General features: G+C 43.6%; 2 protein-coding genes across 2 annotated transcripts in view; both read right to left on the reverse strand.

The window, feature by feature from the left end:
* LOC124234291 (MORC family CW-type zinc finger protein 3) overlaps nucleotides 1-2,417 on the reverse strand; it is a 36,122-nt gene extending 33,705 nt beyond the window's left edge. Inside the window, exon 1 of the mRNA XM_046651575.1 lies at nucleotides 2,291-2,417. Within this exon, the coding sequence (XP_046507531.1) occupies nucleotides 2,291-2,329 (39 nt within the window). The 5' untranslated portion in view covers nucleotides 2,330-2,417. The remainder of the gene's footprint in view (nucleotides 1-2,290) is intronic.
* Nucleotides 2,418-12,810: 10,393 nt separating this feature from the next.
* Nucleotides 12,811-16,052, reverse strand: part of LOC124234249 (protein dopey-2-like) — a 98,039-nt gene continuing 94,797 nt past the window's right edge. The window contains exons 35-37 of the mRNA XM_046651498.1: nucleotides 15,449-15,610; nucleotides 13,838-13,967; nucleotides 12,811-13,355 (exon numbers count right to left, since the gene is read on the reverse strand). Coding sequence (XP_046507454.1) covers nucleotides 13,104-13,355; nucleotides 13,838-13,967; nucleotides 15,449-15,610 — 544 coding nt within the window. The 3' untranslated portion in view covers nucleotides 12,811-13,103. The remainder of the gene's footprint in view (nucleotides 13,356-13,837; nucleotides 13,968-15,448; nucleotides 15,611-16,052) is intronic.

Genomic DNA, 16,052 nt, shown 5'->3' on the forward strand with positions numbered 1-16,052 from the left:
ACTTGTGAACAGTTGAAGAATGATAACAAATCATACGGTAATTCAACCAAAGTGATGTAAAGAACTGGAAGGATGGGAAGAGGTGAAAAGAGTGTGTGTGTGTGTGTGTGTGTGTGTGTGTCAGCTAAACCCACAGCAAGATTTCTGGAAAACAACGACAAAATGGTATCAGCATTTTACTTAGAAATATGGAGGCAAAAAGCAAAATTTTAAATAAGTTTTTGTTACTCTACATTCCATTCCGGAACCTCCTAAATGATTTTTTGAAATTTGCATACATTCTAGTTCACTCTTTGTGCATTAGGTTCCACGGCTTTGACAAATGCATAAACTCATTAATTCCTAGACCCTCTCCTAATGCAACCATTTGAGAGCTATACATAAACAAATGAGCATGGTTCATTTATGGAAACGGAAAAGTCCATTTCACATAATTTTCATATTACGAAATATTATTCTTTGATTTTTTCCAACCGTTTAGGAATCACTCTTAGCTCGTGGTCCATACAAAAACAGGTGGCAAACTGGATTTGGCCCATGAGCTGCAGTCTGCCAATTCCTGTCCCAGAGCAAAGAGACCAGTGGAGAGAGAGCCCAGAAGCTGCAGAGGGGAGACTTTTGTCAATGAGGTTCCAAACAGCCCATATTACCCACAAAAGAAAGATTTAACACATGGACAGCTGCTTCACCCAGGGAGTCGGCAAACAACAATACCAGCGTCTTCAAGACTGTTTTGACCCTTATCTTCCCTCCCTTTTTAAGCTCAACACTGAAGGGCCAGAGACAGCAATATGGGAGGGGCCGCAGAAAGGAGAAGAGAATTCAAGCGCAGGAACAGAAAGAAATAGAGTTCACTCCTTTTCCCCACTACAGGTTTCTGGGCCTCAATTTGGCCCAATCTAGGGGGCGGAAGACTGCGGCGGGGCATTAAACGAAACAAAAAATTTTAAAACTAGACGAGGTCAGACTTTACAACCCCCGAGGCCAACTGGAAAGCGTTAGAATCGGCCCAGATTCACCCAGGTGTGGGCAAGAACAACTAGCGAAAACAACGTTTAAAGCCAGCGGTAAGAAAGAATCCAGCAGCTCTCTATATTCAAACTACTAAACACTATCTCATTCAATAGACCAGTTATGTAACCAAAGGACCTATGTTCAGAATATGTGAAGAACGCTTATAAATCAATAACGATTCCCCCCAAAAGAAAAAGAAAACAGAAGAACGGGCAAAGGATATGAATAGGCTTTTTTAAGTGAAATGTGAAAAACTTTCAACTTCGCAGTCAAGGAAATGCAAAGTAAGCCCAGATACCGTTTCACTCTCATCAGACAGGAAAAAACGTTCAAGTCCGACAATACCAGGTGTTGGTAACAATCTGGCTAAATGAACGAAAGAAGTCACAGGGCAATGCACCATTTTTTAAGTACCGGTTGCACCACGACCATTTTAATGTTAAACGAAACTGGAGCAGCCATTCTTTGCCAACAGTCAACACGCTCAAGAGAGAAGGTATTTTTTTGCATAACAACACCAACTTTTTGAGGATAATCAGGTAGGGAGGGCACGCCCACATTGCAGGAAGTGAAATTCTAATTCATACTGTGTGACCGCTCCCTGCCAGTGGAGACTCCCAGATACCACAAATGCCCAAGGATTTCCAAAAACCCGAAACGCCCCCAAAACAGACGTGACGAAGGAGCCAGAAGGGAGACAGGAGCGCGAGATGACCTAGTGATTTGGGCCCGAGGACGTCACCGGAGGGAAGCGGCAGGAATTTAAACGAGTCAGGAAAACTCGTCCCGACTCGCTTCCCCGCAGCCCGCTGCCAGGAGGTCAAGGCCGCCCGGTATTTCTGGCCGCAGACGCTGCTCCCTCCCCCTCCGGGCCGCCCCGCGGGCCCGCAGGCCGGGAAGGGTCAGGGGCCCCGCGGGCCGAGGGGCTCGCGCGCGGGCCGGCCGCCGAGGCCTCGCCCTCGGACGACAGCTGCGAGGCAGCCAGGAGCGAGCCAGGAGGAGGGGCCGCGGCCCCGGCCCGCCCCGAAGCCGCGGGGGCAAAACAGAAACCTAACGCGGAGGGAAGGGAACGCGGCCCGGCCCGGCCCTGCCCTGCCCGCCGCCGAGCCGCTCCGCCGCGCGCAGCGAGATGGCCGCCCCCTCCCCGAGCCCCGCCGCGGCCCCAGCCGCCGCGCCGGGCCAACGAGTCGCCACCGCCCACTGCCGGCCCCCCCTCGCTTGCCCGCCTGCCCGCCCTCCTGGGACACGGCCCGCTCCACCCCTCGCGGCTGCTCACCGCGCTGAGGCGGATCCCGCTGGGTGGTTGCGCCGCCATCTTGAGCGAGCTACAAAGCCAGGACCGGCCTCGGCCGCAACCCGACTGGGAGGTGGAGGCGAAGACTGTGAGGCCGCGCGGGGGGGTCCGCCCACTTCCGGGGCGTGGCGCGCGCTGGCCCCGCCCACCCACTTCCGCCTCCAGGCGCAGTCGAATTGCAAGGCCAGGGAAGATGAATTTGCCGGGCTAGCGAAGGCGGGGAGAGCGGGAGAGCGGGGCTTGCAGCGCAGGGCCCTGTGAGGGAAGGGCGCCTGCGTGAGGCGCCGCGGGCGCGTACTGGTGCCCGCCTTACCCGGCTTGGGAGTTCGGAGTTTGAAGCCTGGCGCGATGGGCACTGGTGGTCCGCAGGGGTGCGCTCGAGGCGCTTGACCTGGCTGGAGGTGAATTGCGCTGAAAAAAGCCACCCCATGCCCACCAGTGTCAACGTGATTTGAAACCTTGTTAAGGAAATGCAGACACTAATTTGCACTTTCTGGATTTACCCTGAAAATTGTCATCCTTCGTCCTGATAAAGAGAGTCGTTTCTCGCGTGCACATTTCTTGAGTGCTTTCGCTCGTGCACACTTACTCAGTGTCGACTTTGAGCCAGTCATTGGGCTGAGCAAGATATAGAAATGAGTAAGTCAAGGGCTGTCAGACATTGCAGGTAAAGAAAGGATTGAAAGGTTTTTAAAAAATATCTATTCTGTTTTTATAATTGTAAAAGTAATACTTTTTGTTTGTAAAAATTCAAATAATACAGAAGTATAAAACATAAAATTGACCCCCAATCCTTCACCAGAACATATAAACAAATTTGGTGTACATTAATCCAGACTTACTGTATACTAGATATTATTTACAATATGGGGCTAGACTTTACAAACTCTTCTGCAACTTGTGTTTTCGCAATTATTTCAACTTGAGGCTTGTGAGTGCTCAAATATTTTTGATTAATGAATAAATAAATGAGTGAGGAAATGTTAAAAAAAAAACCTGAGTTCTGTTGTCACCCTTGCCACTGACCATTGAGTAAATGACAATATGAGTCATCTAAGTAAGAGTTCTAATTAATACATTAATACTCTGAACTGGATGATATCTTAGGTTTCCTCCAGCTTTAAAATTGTATTGTTACATGCGAGGCTTTCATCAACTATTTATTGAGAGCTCATTTTGTGGCTGTCAAAGTGAGGGCACTAAGGATGTAGCGGTGAGCAAAATAGAGAAATACCGCTCGAGGCTGTGTTTATTAAATAGGTTGTGGCCCATTAGTGAGTTGCAAAGTCAGTTTGGTGAGTCTCAACTAGCACCTTGTAAAAAATAAAATAGAATAGAATTTTAATTTAATAGTATAGTGCAGTGTCTGTCCAGCCCTATATCCAACTTCTTCACTTATTAGCTGTGTGATGTTCAGCAAGTTACTTTGATTTTGAGATGAAGTTAGCCTGGAGTATCCAGGTGCAGTCTAGATGCAATCACAAGTGTCTTAATAAGACAGAGGCAAAGGGAGATTTGGTCACAGAAGGCTGCTTGACCACTGAAGCAGAGAGGGACCTGAAGATGCTATGTTCCTGGCTTTGAAAATGGAGAAAGGGCCATGAGCTAAGGAATGCAACTCTAGAAGCTGGAGAAAGCAAGGGAACTCCATTCTAGAGCCCCTGGAGTTTATAGAGGGAGTGAGAACCTGTAGACACCTTGGTTTCAGCCCAGTGAAACTTGTTTCAGACATCTGGCCTCCAGAACTAGAAGAGAATAAATCTCTGTAGTTTCAAGCCACTGTTTGTGGTGATTTGTTAGAAAATCAACAGGAATAGACAAGTCTATTCAAATTCTTCCCCCCCCCTCGCCCCCCCCCCCCCCCCCCCCCCGCCCCCGCCGCCGCCACCTTTTTAACCCAATTGAGCATACTGTGGAATGCTACATTTTCAAGGCTGACTCATAGAGAAGAAATGTGAGGCAAACATGTACAGGCTAAACTTACAGTAGGCTGGTTTAAAAGGGGCTTTTTCCAGAAAAGGAAATATTCCACCACACCCTTCTGGTACTAATATCGACAAACTCAGGCTTACTTGAAAATATTTATTTTAATAAATGTCAAAGCTGAGTTTGATGTGATTTTTTTTATGATAAAAACTATCTTCTTTGGGGAGTGCTGTAGACTGAATGTTTGTCTCCCCCCAAAAGTCATAGGTTGAAATCCTAACACCCAATGTGATGGTATTTGGAGGTGGAGCCTTTAGGAGGTGATTAGGTCACGAGGGTGAAGCCCTCATGAAAGGGATTAATGGCTTTATAAAGGAGACCCTACAGAGGTCTGTAAACCCTTCTGCCATGTGAGGACACAGCAAGAAGAACCAAGAAGCTGCCTTGATCTTGGACGTCCCCGCCTCCAGAACTGTGAGAAATAAATGTCTGTTGTTTAAGTCTCCCAGTCTGTGGTATTTTTGTTATAGCAGCCCAAATGGACTAAGACAGAGAGAGAGAAAATTTTAAAGTCCATTCGAGGGTTAGAATATTGGTCAGATAAAATGAAAACTCCACCCGATCTAAATCAAACCCAGTGTGAATCTGGTTGCTTTCACAAACCTATACAGTTATACCTCTTGACTTTTACATTGAGCACTATATCTTGGAGATCCTTTCACAGCTGTCTGTAAAGAGCTCCCTCACATTATTTTGCAGCTTCATAACCGTCCATCTTATTGATGTATTGTAATTTTATTTAGCCACTCTCCTTGTGGTAGGCACTGAGGTTGTCTCCAAATTTTTGCTATTATCAATAATACTACAATGAATAACTTGTACATGTCATTTTGCACGTATGTATGTATGTCAGATAAATTCTTGAAAGTAGAATTGTTGGGTCAGAAGATATATTCATTCATAGTTCTTGATAAAAATTGCCAAATTTCTTCCACAGAACTTGTACCATTTTATATTCTCTATAGCAATAAAGGAGGGATCCTGTTTTCCTCCTATTACTGAATCTGCTGAAATGATCAGTGAATAATATTTCAGAACAATTTTAATTTTTTTCTCATAGTGTAAGGTTGAACATCTTTTGACAAGTGTAAAAGCCAATTTTTGTGTGTGTGTGTATGAACTCCCTATTCATACCTTTTGCCCATTTTTCTCTTCTTTTTCTTTTGATAGTTCTTTAAGTATTGGAGAAATTAGCCCTTTGTAATATGAGTCTTAAATATTTTTCTCAGTTTGCCATTTGTCTTTTACTTTGCTTAATTTTTAAAAGAAAATGTATATAGTCAAAATTATAGAACTTTCTCTCATGGCTTCTGGAATTCATGTTCATCTAAGAAAGATCGTCTCCATTCTTGGCTTCTATCTTCTCTTGATTTATTCTAGTATTTTCCTGGTTTCTTCATGGTTTCAATCTTTGATCTCTTTGTAATTTATTTTGATGAAAGATGTCTGGTATGAATCCAACTTATTTCCTTCCCTGTTGGTTACCCAGTTATCCCAATGCCACTTATTGAATAAGCCACCTTTTTTCCCCTCTATGGATTTGAATTGCCATCTTTATTATACACTAAATATTTCTATGCGTTTGTGTCTACTGATGGACTTTCTGTTTCATTCTGTTGATCTCCTGTCCATTCTGGCCCTCGTACCAATTATTTTAGCCTCATAATATGTTAGAGATCTGCTCGGGTGAGTTCTCTTCATTACTCTTCTTTTTCAGAAAATTTGTGGCTACTTTTGCCTATTTTTCCATGTAAATTTTAGAATGAGTTTATCTGCTTAAAAAAAAAATCCAAGTGTTGGTTTCAGGGGATTGTATTAAATTTATAAATAAACTTAGAATTTACAACTTTGCGATGTTGAATCTTCCTCTTCAAGACCTAGGAAACCTTGCCTTTGGTTCCAAGTCTTTACTCCTTTGGTAGTGTTTTCTTCAAGGAGTTCTTATAAAGGTTTTTCCTAGATATTTTATTATTGTTGTTAGTGTAAGTGGGATTTCATTTATCTCATAACTGGTCATTTATACATATAAAAAGATATTGATGTCAAAAAACTTGGGGCTGGCATGGTGGCTCAGGTTAAGTGCGCACGTTCCGCTTTGGTGGCCCGGGGTTCACCAGTTTGGATCCCGGGTGTGGACATGACACCACTTGACAAGCCATGCTGTGGTAGGTGTCCCACATATAAAGTGGAGGAAGATGGGCACAGATTTTAGCTCAGGGCCAGTCTTCCTCAGAAAAAAAGAGGAGGATTGGCAGCAGTTAGCTCAGGGCTAATCTTCCTTAAAAAAAGAACAAAACACTATATTGATGTATATATGTTAACTTTTTTTTAATTTAATTGCCTTTGGGCCAGTTATACTCTTCAGTTGGCCACAAGCTCCACTCCACCCTATTGAATTAACCAATTTGTCTGTTTCCTGAAGGGCTTTAGATTGTTAGCCAGGCTTAGATTCAAAACACACACAATAATTAGAAGGGAAACATGTGAAACAATATACAATCAACTACTTATTAGTTAAAATAGTATCTTTAATATGACACAAAGAGCTCTCTAAGCAGTATGGTAGTGCATAGAGTCAAATGTTCACTCTCCATATAGCACAGCAGTGTACAGAGTCAAGTGTTCACTCCCCATATGGCACAGCAGTGCACACTCAAGTGTTCACTCCCCATACGGCACAGCAGTGCAGAGTCAGGCATTCACTCTCCATACGGCACAGAAGTTTTTGCCTCTCCAAGGGTCTAGTAAGAATTCAGGATGAGCCCAGTGAAGAGAGAATGGGCAGCCTCACGAACGCTTCAGTGGGTTGGACTGACTCTATGTAATAGGGCCATTCTGGGACCAGCAGGGGAGAGTGTGGAAAGTGAGCCAAGCAGAGCGTCCTCATGTGCCAAAAGTGGGTGGTCAGTGAAACAGCGTGAGCCCAGGGAGGTGATTATTAGAGTGATGGAGAATCCAAGTTCGGGCCAGAAAACCCACTGTTCCCTGAGCCCCCACCTATGTAGTCCTGCAATTCATTCATTCTAAATTTGTTCTTCCTTCTAGCACCACCTTGGGCTGAGAAATCAACCTTCATGTTCTCCATTTAGTTATTTACTGGCTGCCTATATATGCTGGATACCGAAGGAACTGAAGATACAGGCTCCATCTCTTTCACGAAAGGGGTGCTTGCCTTGTAGCCAGTGATGGGCTGTGACATTATTAGGTGCTTTAATAGGGCCCATGTGACAAAGTGCCTTGCTGTGCCTGAGGAAGTGTAGAAAGAAGCAAGACTGAGGAGTTTGGATCTCAAAGACAGGTTGCCACATATTTGTTAAGTAAACCAACAAACGGCTTGAGTAGGACATTGCCAGGTGTGAGAGGAGGAGAAAATAGTATTAAGCAGATGGAACAAGATATGTAAGAAATGCAAGAGATAAGAAACCCTGAGTGGTTGGAGGAGACAGAAGAAATGGATGAGGGGCTTCAGGAAGGGGGCTAGAAACCTCCATCAGGTCCCAAGAGTCATTATTACAGTTTCAGTTTAGGGTAAAATGTTAAGTGAGCGCTTTTTCTAGAGCCCAAACGTTGACGGGCAAGTTGTTCCTTAATGTCCCACCTCTCATGTGCTTCTGGTTAACTTTGGGGAGGAAATCAGGTTGAGACAGCTGCTTGTTCCTCAGAGGAGGGGAGCCTGACTGTCTCCTCTGCCCTCATTTTATTTATTTTTTATTGAGGTCACATTGGTTTATAACATTACATAAATTTAAGGTGTACATCATTATATTTTGATTTTTGTGTAGACTACATCATGTTCACCACCCGAAAACTAATTACCGTCCATCACCATACACATGTGCCCTATTGCCCTTTTTGCCCTCCCCTCTCCCCTCTGGTAACCACCAATCTAATCTCTGTATCTATGTTTGTTTATTATTGTTGTTGTTGTTTTTATCTTCTACTTATGAGTGAAATCATGTGGTATTTGACTTTCTCCATCTGACTTATTTCACTTAGCCTAATACCCTCAACGTCCATCCATCTTGTCGCAAATGGCAAGATTTCATCTTTTTAATGGCTGAGTAGTATTCCATTGTGTATATATACCACATCTTCTTTATCTGTTCATCTATTGATGGATACTTAAGTTGTTTCCAAGTCTTGGCTATTTTGAATAGTGCTGCAAGGAACATAGCGGTTCACTGAACATAGCAAATATCTTTACACATTCGTGTTTTTGTGCTCTTTGGATAAATACCCAGAGGTGGAATGAATAGCTGGATCATGTGGTATTTCTATTCTTAATTTTTTGAGGAATCTCCATACTGTTTTCCATAGTGGCTGCACCAGTTTACATTCCCATCAGCAGTGTATGTCCCCTACTCTCACTTCAAACTCACAGTACTTGGTTTTTAAAACTTTATTGTGGTAATGTATACAGAACATAAAATTTACCATTTCAACCCTTTTCGAGTGTGCAATTCGGTGACATTAATTACATTCACATTGTTAGACAAACATCCCCACCATCCATCCACAGAACTCTTTTCATCTTGCAAAATGGAAACTCTGTAGCCATTAAACAAGTGCTCCCATTCCTCCCTCCCTCCAGTCTCTAGCAAGCACCATTCCATTTTCTGTTTCTGTGAATTTGACTACTTTAGGTACCTCACCTAAGTGGAGTCATACAATATTTGTCCTTTTGTGACCGGTTTATTTCCCTTAGCATAATGTCCTCAAGGTTCATCCATGTTGTGGAATGTGTCAGAATTTCATTCCTTTTTAAGGCTGAGTAATATTCCACTGCATGTCTATCCCACATTTGGTTTATCCATTCATCTGTTCTTGGACATCTGGGTTATTTCCACCTCTTGGCTATTGTGGCTAATGCTGCCATGAACATGGGTGTACAAATCTCTCTTCAAGACCCTGCTTTCAGTTCTTTTTAGTGGGATTGCTGGATCATATGGCAATTTTATTTTTAGGTTTTGGGAAACTGTCATACTCTTTCTCTAGACCCATAGTATTTTAAAGTCCATTTCCTTTCCCCCTTGACTTAAAGGTGGGCTTATTCGATTTAGATGGAGACCACTTGGAAAGAACTACCTGTACAGGATGAGAAGTAACCAGACAAGCTTCAGCCTTGCTTGGCTTCCTCCTTGTTCCCGTGAGAGCTATCATCTTTGTGAGGGCACTGCTCTGAACACTAGTGTTTCTCCAGGCGGTCCAAGAAGCACCGGCATAAAAAATAACTGGTTACACATGCAGATTCCTGAATGTCATCCCATCTACTGACTCAGACTCTTTGGAGAGACTAGGCACTCTGGAAGGGAGCAGACTCTCCAGATGATTCTCATGCACACACAAGTGCGAGGATCCGTGTTAAGCATGCTTGCTTTGCTAGATTACAGCTGCAACCAACAGATTTCTAACTGCAGGGTCCTCATAACCATCCTGAAAAACGCTTGAAGGGCTTCTCTTCACTCTGAACTTCAGAGCCAGCACGGAGTCTGATTGAATTCATGGCATGGAATGATTACTATACCACTTACATAAGCATGATCACACACGTAAGATACTAACGTGATTCTCACAAGATCCTGTTGCCTCTTAGTGGAAAATGGGTGGGCTCCTTAGCTGGCCCAGGTCCTACTCCTAATCATATTCTCTTATATTTTCTTCCTTTAAGATAATGTGGTTTGTGTGTCCCACTGAATTACAAGTAATACCTCCTAGAGGGCATTGTCTTACATCAGAGGTTTTTTTTGCTGAGGAAGATTAGCCCTGAACTAACATGTTGCTAATCTTCCTTTTTTTTTTTTTGCTTGATGAAGATTAGCCCTGAGTTAACGTCTCTGCCAATATTCCTCTACTTTATCCCATATGTTGCTGCCACAGCGTGGCTGACACAAGTGGTGTAGGTCCATGCCCTGGATCCCAACCCATGAAGCAGGGCCCCCAAAGTGGAGCGGGTGCAATTTAACCACTATGCCATGGGGCCAGCCCCTATAGCACAGCATTTAATTGCAATGGCACAGAATTCTGTCTGGCCTCCCAGGTAGTTGTTTAAGACTTTTACATACAGGCTTCATTAACTATTTCCACAAATCTAGCTACCTCTCCTCCTAAATTAACTGGTCATAATGTACAAATACTGGAAAATAAGGCTTATTCTCCTTTCAAAGGCGCCTCACCACACCTTGAGCTAGGAGGCTCCTCCTCTGTGTGGTGGCCCTGAGATGAGCTGGTTGTGCAGGAAGTTGTGAGTGGGTGGGGTCGTCTCAGAAACTGCCATCCGGAGACCAGCAGCCACCACAGGGTTTTCCTGTTTCACTTTCTCAGCCCCGGGGTTGAGGACGTGAGGCTCTAGAACAAGGAAGACCTAGGTTTCGGTTCCTGGCTCTGATGGCTTTGTAGACCAGCCCACCTCCTAAGGCGGGATAAGAAAGAAACTCACGCACATGATGCAGCTCGCGCCATGCTGGGCCCCTGGAAAGTGCTCCAGCGGTGGGGATCATTTCGCCCCATATACAGGCCTCCGCTCCCACAAGACCCCTGCAGCTCCGTGTGTTCACAACCCTGCTCTCTTAGAACACAGGTCTGTTCTCCGTGTTTGCTATGGCCACCCTCAAGCCCCGCCTATCCCAACATAGTGCTTGTCTTCAGTGCCGTGGCCCTTTGCTCCTTGGGTGGGACACACAGCACTAACTCCCTCTGGGAGGAACTGAGTCAGACCAGTTATCTCCACGGTGGGTGCAGAAGGGCCTCTGTCGGGAAGAAGAAAGTATCAGAACTACTAATTTTGTTTTTCCTAATACTTTAAGAATCTCCGCTTTCTCTTTTATAAAATACACAATGTATGTTGGCACTCAGGTACATTAATGTAACACATAGGCTTACAGATATTGGGGGTGGGCACATGCTTCATTTCTACCCATGGGTACACGATCAAAACTGTACATGGAGCTCAGAGGTGGCACAGACATGGTTAGCTGCTAGAACCCTAAGAGGGAGTTAGCAGGAATAGTCCATTTTATAGATGAGAAAACTGAGGCATGAAGTATTTGCCCAGGCTAGTAGTGCGCTGGCTCAGTGTCAAACCCAGGCAAGTCAGTGTCAGGGCCTACCCTCAACTACTGTGGTATGCACTGACAAAAGAAAAGATGGAGACGGACATCATATTTATCAGACTTCCTTCTAGTGTTCTATGATAAACATAGAGACGTGCTGCTGGACCTTTGACCTTTAAGATTTCTATTTAATAAATAAGGATTAAATTACATATGCCACTATCAGAGACCATTAAGTTGTTTCACATACTGGAGAGAAAAAAAACCCCAAATTGGTAAATCTAACTACCTTTTATGGCATAATAGCTACTGATGATATAAATAAGCTGTCAAATTTGTTGTAAATTTTGATAGGCACCCACCTTGATGTTAACTATAAATCAGTACAACCGGGATTACAGGTAACTCATGGTATAAGTTACACAGAATTTCTAATTCTACACTTCAATATTTAAAACTTTAGTGACCAAACTTGCAAATGTTTTTACTTTAAAGATAGCCCCCTACACACAAAAATTTCCATGTAATCTTTAACACATATTTGTATGAATACCCATATATCTAGTGGTTCTTTTTGATTCTTATTTTTAGCCATTTAGGAAACCAAGTGGTTCCGGGCTCCCCAAATCCTATATTGGGGCTAATGACACAATTTGCTTCTGCACTGCACACAAAATGAGTAAGGAACAGGATGTTGGGAGAAACTTAAACTGATAATGTTAGTCAAATTTCAAAACACCCTTGTCTACAGAAAGGATGGATCTGAGCACAGTCATCAGGACAGAATGCATCACGTGACCTGGAAAGTGATTTCATGTAATGCTCTGGTGGCTGAAATGGGGACATGAGGCCTGGAAGGCAAACCACGATCACTGGCAGAGAGTTAGAGCCCCCACAGTGGAGGAGGGCGCCAAGCCAGGACTCTAAATAGGGTAGCTGGCATAGGACGGAGAGGCTTGGAAAGAGTGCTGCCAGGCTAGAGCAGCCTGGGCCCAGGAAGGGATTGGTTTAATGAACAGTGATGTCTGCAAAGCGGTAAAGAGATCCCGGAAAGGACAGAGTAAGAGGGAAGAGTCCTAACAGGGAGTTTCCCTGACGGTAGTTTCCAGTATTAAAGGCTCCGTGACCACACTGGTTGATTTACATTAAAGGGAAAGTGCTGGCAGGGTACATCGTGGTACGCAACTCAGGTTACAGCTGTCCGAGTTTTGAAAACCACATACTTCTTAGGCAGCTGTGCAGTGCGAACACCTGAGTTTAATGGGCAAGAGTTACACTGAGATTTCTTCAAGTGCTCGCCTCTGCTGCAGAGTCAATGGCAGTGGGCAACTACTATTCTCAGGAAATAATATATTTTAGTTTTAAAATGCAGTACCAAAATAAATGCTTTAAAGGACTATGTGTAAAAGGTTAAAAATGATATTCGACGAGTTTAAACTTTTAGAGAAATAGAGAGACAGACCCATATATCGGCATTTTCAAACTTTACTTCATGGTACAAATTTTGTGCTACCTTTAGATGATATATTAATTTTATTTTCTTTACATAAGTCGAGGAAGAAACAATCAGATCCAAATATATTACAAGGCATTTAGGGAAGTGTGTTTTGTTGTCCAACAGAAAATTATGTGAAATCTACTTTCAGAATTGAAATAGACTTGTTTAAAAGCACGCTCCTGGATCCTTTCTTCTTGAGAATATATCCTGGTTTTAGCCTGAAGTATCAGTAAATGGATTAAACAAATTCTGTCTTCCAAGGTTAACATTCCAGATGTTCCAAAAAGTCATATTCAACACATTCTTCCAGTTGTTTGAAGACCCTTGGGCTATCTGGGACAGGAAACTCTAAGGCTGGAGGTCCCTGAGTGTCAGCAGGCAGTTTGCCTTGGGTTTTAAAAGCACAATTTAGAGTCCTGAAGAATGGCATCAACTGCCTCATGCTGGAAAGAGAATGTTGGCGCAGAAGAGGGAATTCACTCTTCATGGCGATCTCATCAGAGCTGCTGATTTCCTGCAAAAAACCCCAGAAAAATGATGTGGCTTCGCTGAGGGTTAGAGAGGCAAGGGCAGCATGTGCAGATGGCTAACCCTAAGAGGTGGGTTCTTCATGAAAATTCATCGTCAGCACTGAGGACAGCAGCATAAACTCAAATTCCAGATCCTCAGTTGACATCTTCCACCAGGACTTCACCCTGAGCCCACTCCCACTGCAGGCCCTTCCCCCAAACAACGAAGGGACTCAGGCGTAAGACTGCTTCTCTGTGACTGTGCTGTCCAGGAAGCTTCACCTCGTAGCAACTGGGATGAGAAAGTGACATATAAATGACAAGGTAAAGATGGAATTTATAACCATCTCCAGGTTTTAACACTCAGAGGAGAGAGATCTTGAAAGCTATTAAAGTCATGAAATCAAGTGGTATACGCAGTACTTCACTTACTGCTCACCCCCTCCCCTCTGCCAGGAAGAGAAATTTTAAAAAGGAAAACATTTACCCCGTATTTTAATTTCAGAAGTTCTAGAATCCTAACAGTGTGGGGCTTGCATTCTTGGTGATTCTCCTCTAGATCTGACGGGAGGGCAGGGCCCTCTGTGTCCACTTCTGGGACAAATGCCCACCTGTAACTGGAGGAAAAAATCCGAGGTCAGGCATGCCAGGTCAGAGCCCAAATAAAACAGATTTTTAAACAGTCTTATTGAGATATAATTCACATACCACACAATTCACCCATTTAAAGCATACAAGTCAATGGCTTTTAGTATAGTCACAGAACTGTACATCCATCATCACAATCAATTTTAGGACAGTCATTACCCCAAAAAGAATTCCTGCTCCCTTTAGCTATCACCCCTCATCCCTTATACCCCCTTGATCTAGGCAACCACTAATCTATTTTCTTTCTCCACAGAATTACTTATTCTGGAAATTTCATATAAACAGAATATGTGGTTCTTTGATACTGGCTTCTTTCACTTAACATAATGTTATCAAGGTTCATCCACACTGTAGAATGTGACAGCACTTCATTTCTTTTTATTGCTGAATATTTCATTGTATGGATATAGCACGTTATTTATTCATTCGTCAATTAAAGGACATTTAAGTTTTCTCCACTTTTTGTCTATTATAAATAACGTTGCTGTGCATATTCATGAACATCAGAACCCATTTAAAAAAGACACTTTCTTTTTAGAGCAGTTTTAGGTTCACAGCAAAACTGAGCAGAAGGTAGAGAGGTTCCCCACATATTCCCTGTCCGCCTCTGCGAGGCACAGCCTGCCTGACTTCAACATGTCCCACCAGAGTGGCACATTTGTTACATCATTGTCACCCAGAGTCCACGGCTTGCCTTAGGGCTCAGTCTAGGTGCTGTGCATTCTATGGGTTTGGACAACTGTATAATGACACGCATCCATCATTATAGTATTGTATGGAGCAGTTTCACTGCCTTAAAAATCCTGTGTTCTGTCTCCTTCTCCCCTAAGCCCTGGCAACCACTGGCCTTTTTCCTGTCTCCAGAGTTCTGCCTTTTCCAGAATGTCACATAGTTGGGATCATAAAGTAGGCAGCCTTTTCAGATTGGCTTCTTTCACTTAGTAACTTGCAGTTAAAGAGAACTTGCTTTTTAACCACAAACATTTCTACATGATTACTCTCTTTAGGGGGATGGGACAGAGAAGAAGTGGCATCTGGGGCCAGGCATGGGATGAAACGTATGAGCAGCTGTGTTAAGCCCAAAGGAAACGTAAGCCAACAGGGGCAAAGTGAATTGGAGGCAGCATGATCCATTTATTTAATTAAAAACAAATGGACAAAAAAATCTACACAGGTGCAGTGAGGACCACCAGCGGGTGCCTCTTGTTTCACAAACATTTAGTAGCAAAAACCACCTAACCCCACTCCACCTTCCCCCGAAACCCATTCGTAAACACTACCATGAGCCAAATTCACAAAACCACAGATGCTGCAAGTAATCTGAAACTTGGTAGTCTGAGCAGGCTCATCGGCCACTAGGAATACTGCATGGGAAAGAACAAGTGAGAGTGCTTATGAGGAAAGAAAAGTCACCTACTTCAAAGAGGACACAAGGTCTTATCTGACTTACATTTGAAACAACGGCATCTTGTCAGGTGGAAAAGAAAGTGCTGTGTCCAAGAATTTGCAAGCTGATAAATACAAGATGAGTTCACTCTGGGGTATCTCCCACACTGAGGGCCCATTTCCAACAGCGACTGAAACTTTTACTCTGTTTATTTTGTTGCTGTTTCTATAAATTTGCAAAGAAAATCTTGTTATAAATTCATTCACATCTGCTGTAGTCCAGTTGTCTATGCAATGTCCATAAGAAGATTTTTCCTTTTAAGAAATGGTCAAAACAGCTGGTCCCTTCACAAGTACTTCAAGAAAACAGTACTTAGGGGCCAACCCAGTTGTGTAGTGGTTACGTTCACGTGCTCTGCGTCGGCAGCCTGGGGTTCACAGGTTTGAATCCTGGGCGCAGACCTAGCATTGCTTGTCAAGCCATGCTGTGGCGGCGTCCCACATACAACAGAGGAAGATTGGCACAGATGTTAGCTCAGCAACAATCTTCCTCGAGCAAAAATAGGCAGATTAGCAGCAGATGTTGTTAGCTCAGGGCCAATCTTCCTCACACACACAAAAAAGAAAACAGTACTTAACGTTAGATAACCCTACATCATAAAGTGATG

The sequence above is a fragment of the Equus quagga genome, unplaced genomic scaffold, assembly GCF_021613505.1.
Source record: "Equus quagga isolate Etosha38 unplaced genomic scaffold, UCLA_HA_Equagga_1.0 73442_RagTag, whole genome shotgun sequence".
NCBI classification, from domain to species: domain Eukaryota; kingdom Metazoa; phylum Chordata; class Mammalia; order Perissodactyla; family Equidae; genus Equus; species Equus quagga.